General features: G+C 55.2%; 2 protein-coding genes across 2 annotated transcripts; one reads left to right on the forward strand and one right to left on the reverse strand.

The window, feature by feature from the left end:
- Positions 1-1,976: 1,976 nt before the first annotated feature.
- rps18 (ribosomal protein S18) lies at positions 1,977-6,518 on the reverse strand. The gene is made up of 6 exons (XM_084491228.1): positions 6,460-6,518; positions 5,711-5,809; positions 4,791-4,877; positions 4,455-4,556; positions 3,757-3,848; positions 1,977-2,104 (listed from the first exon to the last, which is right to left on the reverse strand). The coding sequence occupies exons 1-6, from the start codon at positions 6,460-6,462 to the stop codon at positions 2,029-2,031; spliced, it is 459 nt and encodes a 152-aa protein (XP_084347354.1). The 5' UTR covers positions 6,463-6,518; the 3' UTR covers positions 1,977-2,028.
- Positions 6,519-6,801: 283 nt separating this feature from the next.
- vps52 (VPS52 subunit of GARP complex) lies at positions 6,802-8,591 on the forward strand (the record flags this gene model as incomplete). The annotated part of the gene is made up of 4 exons (XM_084491229.1): positions 6,802-6,939; positions 7,733-7,805; positions 8,253-8,305; positions 8,516-8,591. Coding segments are annotated over exons 1-4 (280 nt in total), but the record flags the coding sequence as incomplete, so codon positions are not given.
- Positions 8,592-10,659: the final 2,068 nt, after the last annotated feature.

The following is a 10,659-nucleotide window of genomic DNA, read 5'->3' on the forward strand; positions in this document are numbered from 1 at the left end:
AGTACAGAGACAGGTCATTAAGGAGCAGGTAGGGGTTAGACAGTACAGAGACCCGTCACCTAATGCAGGTATAGGTCAGTTCAATCCTTGATTAATACCAGTGAAGGTAAATGACCGTTGATCACTTTGTCTACATCTTTCACATTTTATTCAGCCAAGAAGATGGTTCAATGTTCCAATTCTAAACTATGCTCAGAAAAAGCACTCATCACCGAGTTCAGTGACACCGAGTTACACTGTAGTGGGAAAGTTGCACCAGGTTATTTCTCCCATCCTGACTGTTTGTTTGAAACACTAGTGCTGCTCCCGGGGTAAGAGGGGTCACCTCCACCGCGCTGTCCTGCTCAAATAAAGGCTTGGAATCCTACGACACAAACCGTGTAGTCCTCCTGTCCGCCCAACAGGACTACACGTAGCGGGCCGCTGGTCTCCCAACGCACCCCCCCCCCCCCCCCCCCCCCCCGGTGTGTTCAGGACCGAGAGCAGCAGAACGACACAGAGCTGCAGCCCTGCTCCTGTCTGTGTTTCCCGTGTGCAGACCGCCGGCCTCTGGTCCGACAGAAGCTTCCCCAGAACGCGTCCCGGCCCGCGGCCCCCCGAGGCCAGCGCTGCTCCGGGCGGACGGACGGGCGGACGGACCAGCCCGCCGCCGGAGGACCCGCCCTCAGGAGTCGCGTTAACCGGCGCTATCGGTTCATTCCGGCGCTATAGTGAGAAACTGGAGCGACGGGAAGAGACCCGTGCGTTGAGGCTGCTGCGCTGGTCTGAGATAGGCCTACGTCGCCCCTCTGTTTTAGAGGGATGACGTTTATAATACCTCATCCCTCTACTTCAAAACAAATAAGAGGGGTGAATTATTTCCGGGACGTCTCATCTCAGCAGCCTGAACCACTTGGTACCAAGTTGAAGACTCATAACCAGTTTACCGCTAGAGTGAAGCTTTCCGTGGCACTACGGAAATACTCAAAATACAATATTCAAAATCTCATGCATTCATCAGTAAAGCCAACGTTCCGGTCCCAAGTCCCGGTGGTGTGAAACGGGTCCCTCTGGTCTGCCGCATGTACGTCCGTCATGGACCAGAGGAGACCCACCCATAACCACCCAGGGAGCGGGAGCACAACCACTTTGTCCTCGGCGGCGCCCTCCATTGTGAACACACAATACTTCACTTCAATAACCAACATTCCACAGCCATTAATGCTCCGGCTTTAATGTGGACGAGGGTGACTCGTCCACAAACTCCGCCCTCGTCCACGCTCCTTGTGGGCGGATCTGTTGGCTCTCAGGTCCAGGGGTGTTGGTGGGGGACCAGCACAGGTCCATGAGGGGTCCTGTATTTACAGTACCGTATCTACCTGTAGTGTCCTGAAGCACACGGCCCCTTTGATACCCGGGAAGAGGAACGCTACACTCCCTCTCAGGGACGGCGCTACACCGGGGCTAGGGGGGGGGGCGCTATAGCCCCGTCAAAAATCGGTGCAGCCCCTGTGTGTCATAGCTGCTTCTATTGAAAAAAAAAAAATAGAACCTCTTTATGAAGTAACTGAAGTCGTGAAAATCTATTATTTTCTTTTCTTAGCACCCCCGCCTATCGGTCAAGCTCCCCATCAGCACCGGGAAAGAAAAATAATCCAGGCGCCGTCCCTGCGTCCTCTTGACGTGCTACGGCAGGCTGCTGCTAACTCACAGTGAGGGGACATTCACACAGGCGAGGAACACACTGACCAGAGCGTTTTATAGAATGAACCGATTCGGTTCGGTTTGTGGTAGTATTGTTTAGCGGAGGGACACGTGGCGGTTCTGGAGCTCCGCCTCACTGAGGGTTGACCCAGTGCGGCCCGCTGTCAGGTCCCAGAATGCAGTTGTGATGCTTAAAATAAGAGTGACCAGCGTTCCGTTGAGTGTTTAACACACACACACCACCAGTCTGTGGCCAAACCCCAAAATCAAAATGAAGACAGCAGGCAGCCATGCTCTTTTTGAACTGTGACATCTTTATTGACACAAAACAGGGGGGCAGGCTTATTACTTCTTCTTGGACACACCCACGGTGCGACCACGGCGACCCGTGGTCTTGGTGTGCTGGCCACGCACTCGGAGCCTGTGGGGGGGGGGAGACAAGGAGACAGTCAGGACCAGCAGAGAGACCAGTGTGGACCCTCCCAACAAGACCAGCAACACCACCCGCATCCCACCCAAACGTACATGTCTTGAGTTTTTCTGATACCAGTAACTGAAATGCCACCGATACTTAGACCCTGTTCCAATTCTCCCCCTTCCTAGATCTGAGCCCTAAGCCTAGATCTGAGCCCTAAGCCTAGATCTGAGCCCTAAGCCTAGATCTGAGCCCTAAGCCTAGATCTGAGCCCTAAGCCTAGATCTGAGCCCTAACCCTAGATCTGAGCCCTAAGCCTAGATCTGAGCCCTAAGCCTAGATCTGAGCCCTAAGCCTAGATCTGAGCCCTAAGCCTAGATCTTCTGAGCCTTAAGCCTAGATCTGAGCCCTAAGCCTAGATCTGAGCCCTAACCCTAGATCTGAGCCCTAAGCCTAGATCTGAGCCCTAAGCCTAGATCTGAGCCCTAAGCCTAGATCTGAGCCCTAAGCCTAGATCTGAGCCCTAAGCCTAGATCTGAGCCCTAAGCCTAGATTTGACACGTTCCTGTGAAGGGGTAGGGTGTCCCAATACTTAAGGGAGCAAGGGGGAGTGCTGCTGTTCCCTTAAAATCAACCCTTAGCCAGCTAGCCAGCTCGGGAGCTGACTAGCAGCCACGGGCACTCAGAGCAAAGTGTTCTTGTTAAGGGGAGAGACACGGGACTGGGCCGAAGTTTAAGACTAATTATCTAGTTCTGAATAATCTCTAGTCGACAGCTTAGTGAAGCAGCTTTACATCTGTCACCGTAAGAGAAGCCTTCAGTAAGAACCACTCACACGGCGCATTACCACCGAGGGGTGCGCTTAGGTCCGCTAGGTCGCTAACTTCTGCGCAACATTTTCTTCAATAAACGCCGTTGTCCAGAAATACCTCACGGGTAGGGCTGGGGGATTCATCGAATTTTGATCGCGATTTCAATTTCAGAGTGAAACGATCACCAAACTAATATAATCGAGTTGAAACTATTTTTTTTTAATAGAAATTACAGAACAGCTGGATTCATATCTGGACTTAATTTTCTATTTGACCGTTTTGTGTATTTTTTTAAGGGGAAATTTCAAAGTTCTCATTTAAAAAGTGTTTTTTTTGGAGAGAAATTATGAATAAGTGCATCATGTATTCAAACTCAAAAATAATCAAGATTTCAATATTGACCAAAATAATGGTGATTATGATTTTTTCCATAACCGAGCAGCCCTACTCAGGGGTAATGTGTTACCCCAATAAGGAGGAGTACTGTGAGGCAAGTAGGGCTACGTCCTGAAGCTAGGTGGACACTCAAACCGTGCAGCACCTAACTGTACGGCCCAACGCTAGACGCCGCATCGTTTCGGAACATTTGTACACGCGTTCCTAAAATACCACGTACAAACAAGAACGCAGGTCCAAGCTGGAAAGAACATTTCCTCCCAGGCACTCAGGACATCGTTAGGTGTGTCACTTTCATCAAGTGGCCCGTTAATGAAACGTCTCACTAAGGCTGCAGACCAACATGCATATAATTAACATGCTTTGCAGCGGTTGGCTGAAGCGTTCGTTTTAACATGGGGGGGGTTAGGGTTGGCGGGGGGGGGTTAGGGTTGGGGGGGGCAGACGTACCCCCAGAAGTGTCGGAGCCCACGGTGAGCCCGGATCTTCTTCAGCCTCTCAAGGTCCTCTCTCAGCTTGTTGTCCAGACCGTTGGCAAGAACCTGCAGACAGAACCAGACGTCAGACCCCCACCAACCAGACCACCAGACCCCCAGCTCCCACCATCCACCCCTCAGTCCTCCTCCACCCCCCCTCAGTACTGGCCCCATTCCTCCACCCAAGCTACACACATTCTGAACCAACGTCTACAACCCTTTATCATTAACGGCCTGGGGCCTATATGCATGTATTGTCTGTACCTGTACTGTTATTATTGTAAAGCAGCTTTATGTGACAGCATGGAGTCCACGACAAATTTCCTTCAAGGACAATAAAGTGTATCTTTATCATTAATATTGTAGTTGGTCTAAGAACCAAATTCTATTATCCTTTAGCATGACTCAAATGGAAGAGACAAAGGCTCCAATACGATGCATTCAGAACGGAGCATTATTAACATCCACTAGTATCCTCCGACGCTCTGATTCCAGGAGATCAAAGTGTCTGAATCAACAACAACAAGTGGTCCAGATCCAACCCGCCTCCCGCCCCGTGGGCCACGCCCCGCGCTCGTCCTCAGAGTCGGAGCGTCGCGGGAGGAGCCGGCGGCGGCGGCGGCTTTGTGCTCCTCAAAGCGCTGACGGGCCGACCGGTCTGCGGCGGCCTACCTGGCTGTATTTGCCGTCCTTGATGTCTTTCTGTCTGTTGAGGAACCAGTCTGGGATTTTGTACTGGCGAGGATTCTGCATGATGGTCACCACCCTCTCCACCTGCGGAGCACGGAGCACAACGTTCCCACGTCAGGTCGCCCGCGGGCCTTTGACCGTCCGGACGCACCGCGCCACCATTGTTGGTGGAGCGGCGGCGGCCGATGTTCACACCAGGCCTTCAGCAAACAGCCACACAATAAACACACACACAGACACACACACGGAGAACGGCCCCAAGAGCCGCTGCTGCGCCCGCAGGCCGACAGACAGCACCGCCCCCCCCCACCCGCTCACCTCCTCCTCCGTCAGCTCTCCCGCTCTCTTGGTGAGGTCGATGTCGGCCTTCCTCAGGACCACATGGGCGTAGCGCCGGCCTACACCCTGGGAACAGACACACAACCCCGTCAGCAGGGCTACACAACACCACCAGGGCTACACACAACGCGTCACCAGGGTTACACACAACACCACCAGGGCTACACACAACCCGTCAGCAGGGCTACACAACACCACCAGGGCTACACACAACCCGTCAGCAGGGCTACACAACGCGTCACCAGGGCTACACACAACGCGTCACCAGGGCTACACACAACGCGTCACCAGGGTTACACACAACGCGTCACCAGGGCTACACAACACCACCAGGGCTACACACAACGCGTCACCAGGGCTACACACAACGCGTCACCAGGGCTACACACAACGCGTCACCAGGGCTACACACAACGCGTCACCAGGGCTACACACAACCCGTCAGCAGGGCTACACAACTACAGGTTTACATTTAGCAGTTGCTTGGACTTTCGTCCAAAGTGCATTAACAATAAGTACTTAATTAGTCAGAAGAAAGAAACTACGACATATCTCTGCCGGTGCAGTAAGGTTGTTCAAGGCTAGGTACTCTGAGTGCAGGACGCACAACACACACTTTAACTCCACTAAAGCCTCGAGAAACTCAACAAACAACCACAGATTATTTGCAGATTTGTGCACAGCAGCAATGCAGACCGCCGTGGACAGGCAGTATGACCCCCACATGGACCTGACCCCCCCACTCTAGACCTGACCCCCCCGGGACCCCCCACTCTAGACCTGACCCCCCCGGGACCCCCCCCACTCTAGACCTGACCCCCCCGCAGGACCCCCCACTCTAGACCTGACCCCCCACTCTAGACCCGACCCCCCCGGGACCGGTTCCAGACCCCCCGTACCTTGATGGCCGTGATGGCGAAGGCGATCTTCCTTCTACCATCGATGTTCGTGTTGAGAACACGAAGAATGTGCTGGAACTTCTCTGGGATGACGAGAGACTGGAGGAGAGGAGGAAGAGGAGGAGGAAGAGGAGAGGATGAAGAGGAACCACCGCCGGTTAGGAACTAAAAGTTAAGATGAACCACACGCAGACCCGACCAGTACCGACCCGGGGTCAGCCCGGCTCACTGCCCGGGACCCCCGGGGTCAGCCCGACCCCCCCCCCACACCATAAGGAGGTCCACACATCGTCTTGATGGAGGATCTCGTGTCGGTCCGTCTCCCACTGAGTTCCACTAACAGACCGACCCGAGCCGAGCCGCGGCTCGCTGCATGGAGACGGGTCGGCTTCACTTCACTACAGGATCTACACTACGAATTTAACTCAAGTTACATGCAACGGCGATTTACAATTACTACGAAATACCAGCCGGTGGCCACATTATATCCACACACACACACACACACACACAGACACATCCACACACGCTCGCTCGGCTAACCGAGGGCTGTACTCATGTAGGCGTCGGAATCTAAAACAGGTTATAAACTCATTTTCCCAACTAGACTTTAATCAATAAAGCGGCGATCCGCACGGCCACACTCTGTAGACACATCGCGTGGGCAAAATATCGCCACAAGAATCGTATTTAGTGGAGGATGGCGGTAGATTTAGTCGGATTGTTCGGGGTGACGGTTTGTGTCTCACCATCTTGGAAGGGTTCCGTGCGAAGAGGAAGCTGTCACGCTCTCGCGACGCTTTAGCCGCGATTTCGCCGCGGAGTCCGGACCGGAAGTCCGTCCTCCTAAACAGTCCGATGTGTGGACAAAATATACGCATCGAAATACTGGCGTCTTATTTAACTTCGATAACGTTGTACGTGTACAGTGTAGCCTATGTAAAATAAAATCACTTTATTCGTTTATTAATTCAGGGTTAATAATTATCCCGCGTCTCTTGATCAGAGTCATGTGATCCGGAACCAGGCGGGGTACTACCAGTGACGAAGGAGGAGGAACCAGGCGGGGTACCAGTGACGGAGGAGGAGGAGGAGGAGGAACTATCCCCGGCTGGAGTTTTGTTTATTCCGGACGTCGTCGTCGGGAAAACATGGCGGACTGTGTTGTGGCTGACGCGGACGCCGCCGTGAAGATGACGGAGGACGCCCTGGCCTTCCTCCCCGACCAGGTAGGAGTCCGCGGACCGGGGACCGGGGACCAGGGACCGGGGACCAGGGGGGACCGGGGACCGGGGGGGACCGGGGGGGGGGGAGAGACCAGTGAACGAGGGAACGAGTCCTCGGAGCGTCGTAGTCTAGTGAGCGCCCTGCTGTCTCACCGTGTCTCTGTCCTGTCTCACTGTGTCTCTGTCCTGTCTCACTGTGTCTCTGTCCTGTCTCACTGTGTCTCTGTCCTGTCTCACCGTGTCGCTGTCCTATCTCACTGTGTCCCTGTCCTGTCTCACTGTGTCCTCCTGTCTCACTGTGTCCTCCTGTCTCACTGTGTCTCTGTCCTGTCTCACCGTGTCTCTGTCCTGTCTCACCGTGTCCTCCTGTCTCACTGGTTCAGTACGGTTCTCTGAACTGCGTTTCATCGTGTTGTCTAATGTGTAACATGAGAGCCTGAAACCGCAGCCTGGAACTCCCTGTTGGAATAGAATGGACCCTAGCTCCTTAAAACCACGGGCTTCCCTAGCTCCTAGCTTCCTTCCTACCTAACTAGCTGCCTACCACGAAGCCCACTTGTCTAACTAGACTAGACTACCTAACTAGCCACCCATTTAATTCCCCAGCCGTTTGGGAGAATTGTTATTTATTTTTTCCTGCTGTAATATTCACTCATACATGTTATTATATGCATTCATACATCATATGTAACGTGTGTGTGTGTGTGTGTGTGTGTGTGTGTGTGTGTGTGTGTGTGTGTGTGTGTGTGTGTGTGTGTGTGTGTGTGTGTGTGTGTGTGTGTGTGTGTGTGTGTAGAAGCTGGACGGAGACCTCCAGCTGGGGGAGCTGGACCTCACCACGGACGAGTTCATCCTGGACGAGGTGGACCGTAAGTCTCTATGTGTCCAGGTCTTATGAGGGGGCGGGACTATGTGTCCAGGTCTTATGAGGGGGCGGGACTATGTGTCCAGGTCTTATGAGGGGGCGGGACTATGTGTGCAGGTCTTATGAGGGGGCGGGACTATGTGTCCAGGTCTTATGAGGGGGCGGGACTATGTGTGCAGGTCTTATGAGGGGGCGGGACTATGTGTCCAGGTCTTATGAGGGGGCGGGACTATGTGTGCAGGTCTTATGAGGGGGCGGGACTATGTATCCAGGTCTTATGAGGGGGCGGGGCTATGTGTCCAGGTCTTATGAGGGGGCGGGACTATGTGTCCAGGTCTTATGAGGGGGCGGGGCTATGTGTCCAGGTCTTATGAGGGGGCGGGACTATGTGTCCAGGTCTTATGAGGGGGCGGGACTATGTATCCAGGTCTCATCTCCTCGTCTCTTCCAGTTCACATCCAGGCCAACCTGGAGGACGACCTGGTGAAGGAGGCTCTGAGGACGGTGAGATGGCCCCCCCACACACCCCCCCACGCCCCCCCCACACACCCCCCCATGCCCCCCCACCCATATAACTCTGGGGAGACCAGCGGGCAAAACTGAGGTGTGTGTGTGTGTGTGTGTGTGTGTGTGTGTGTGTGTGTGTGTGTGTGTGTGTGTGTGTGTGTGTGTGTGTGTGTGTGTGTGTGTGTGTGTGTGTGTGTGTGTGTGTAGGGGGTGGACCTGAGGCAGTACTCCAAGCAGGTGGAGGCGGAGCTGCAGAGGATAGAGCAGGCGTCCATCAAAGACTGTATCCTCACACTGTGGTCACCTGGTCCCCAGAGCCCCGTCTGTCTGTCTGTCTGTCTGTCTGTCTGTCACCTGGTCCCCAGAGCCCCGTCTGTCTGTCTGTCTGTCTGTCTGTCTGTCTGTCTGTCTGTCTGTCACCTGGTCCCCAGAGCCCCGTCTGTCTGTCTGTCTGTCACCTGGTCCCCAGAGCCCCGTCTGTCTGTCTGTCTGTCTGTCTGTCTGTCACCTGGTCCCCAGAGCCCCGTCTGTCTGTCTGTCTGTCTGTCTGTCTGTCACCTGGTCCCCAGAGCCCCGTCTGTCTGTCTGTCTGTCTGTCTGTCTGTCTGTCTGTCTGTCTGTCACCTGGTCCCCAGAGCCCCGTCTGTCTGTCTGTCTGTCACCTGGTCCCCAGAGCCCTGTCTGTCTGTCTGTCTGTCTGTCACCTGGTCCCCAGAGCCCCGTCTGTCTGTCTGTCTGTCTGTCTGTCTGTCTGTCACCTGGTCCCCAGAGCCCCGTCTGTCTGTCTGTCTGTCTGTCACCTGGTCCCCAGAGCCCCGTCTGTCTGTCTGTCTGTCTGTCACCTGGTCCCCAGAGCCCCGTCTGTCTGTCTGTCTGTCTGTCACCTGGTCCCCAGAGCGCCGTCTGTCTGTCTGTCTGTCTGTCTGTCACCTGGTCCCCAGAGCCCCGTCTGTCTGTCTGTCACCTGGTCCCCAGAGCCCCGTCTGTCTGTCTGTCTGTCTGTCTGTCAGTCACCTGGTCCCCAGAGCCCCGTCTGTCTGTCTGTCTGTCTGTCTGTCACCTGGTCCCCAGAGCCCCGTCTGTCTGTCTGTCTGTCTGTCACCTGGTCCCCAGAGCCCCGTCTGTCTGTCTGTCTGTCTGTCTGTCACCTGGTCCCCAGAGTCCCTCCTGTCTGTCTGTCTGTCTGTCTGTCACCTGGTCCCCAGAGTCCCTCCTGTCTGTCTGTCTGTCTGTCAGTCACCTGGTCCCCAGAGCCCCGTCTGTCTGTCTGTCTGTCTGTCTGTCTGTCTGTCTGTCTGTCACCTGGTCCCCAGAGCCCTGTCTGTCTGTCAGTCACCTGGTCCCCAGAGCCCCGTCTGTCTGTCTGTCTGTCTGTCTGTCTGTCTGTCTGTCACCTGGTCCCCAGAGCCCCGTCTGTCTGTCTGTCACCTGGTCCCCAGAGCCCTGTCTGTCTGTCTGTCTGTCTGTCTGTCTGTCACCTGGTCCCCAGAGCCCCGTCTGTCTGTCTGTCTGTCTGTCACCTGGTCCCCAGAGCCCCGTCTGTCTGTCTGTCTGTCTGTCTGTCACCTGGTCCCCAGAGCCCCGTCTGTCTGTCTGTCTGTCTGTCTGTCACCTGGTCCCCAGAGCCCCGTCTGTCTGTCTGTCTGTCTGTCACCTGGTCCCCAGAGCCCCGTCTGTCTGTCTGTCTGTCTGTCACCTGGTCCCCAGAGCCCCGTCTGTCTGTCTGTCTGTCTGTCACCTGGTCCCCAGAGCCCCGTCTGTCTGTCTGTCTGTCACCTGGTCCCCAGAGCCCCGTCTGTCTGTCTGTCTGTCTGTCTGTCACCTGGTCCCCAGAGCCCCGTCTGTCTGTCTGTCTGTCACCTGGTCCCCAGAGCCCCGTCTGTCTGTCTGTCTGTCTGTCTGTCTGACACCTGGTCCCCAGAGCCCCGTCTGTCTGTCTGTCTGTCTGTCTGTCTGTCTGTCTGTCACCTGGTCCCCAGAGCCCCGTCTGTCTGTCTGTCTGTCTGTCTGTCTGTCTGTCACCTGGTCCCCAGAGCCCCGTCTGTCTGTCTGTCTGTCACCTGGTCCCCAGAGCCCCGTCTGTCTGTCACCTGGTCCCCAGAGCCCCGTCTGTCTGTCTGTCTGTCTGTCTGTCACCTGGTCCCCAGAGCCCCGTCTGTCTGTCACCTGGTCCCCAGAGCCCCGTCTGTCTGTCTGTCACCTGGTCCCCAGAGCCCCGTCTGTCTGTCTGTCTGTCTGTCTGTCTGACACCTGGTCCCCAGAGCCCCGTCTGTCTGTCTGTCTGTCACCTGGTCCCCAGAGCCCCGTCTGTCTGTCTGTCTGTCTGTCAGTCACCTGGTCCCCAGAGCCCC

Source organism: Micromesistius poutassou, assembly GCF_964030765.1.
Source record: "Micromesistius poutassou genome assembly, contig: SCAFFOLD_1691, whole genome shotgun sequence".
Classification (NCBI taxonomy): Eukaryota; Metazoa; Chordata; class Actinopteri; order Gadiformes; family Gadidae; genus Micromesistius; species Micromesistius poutassou.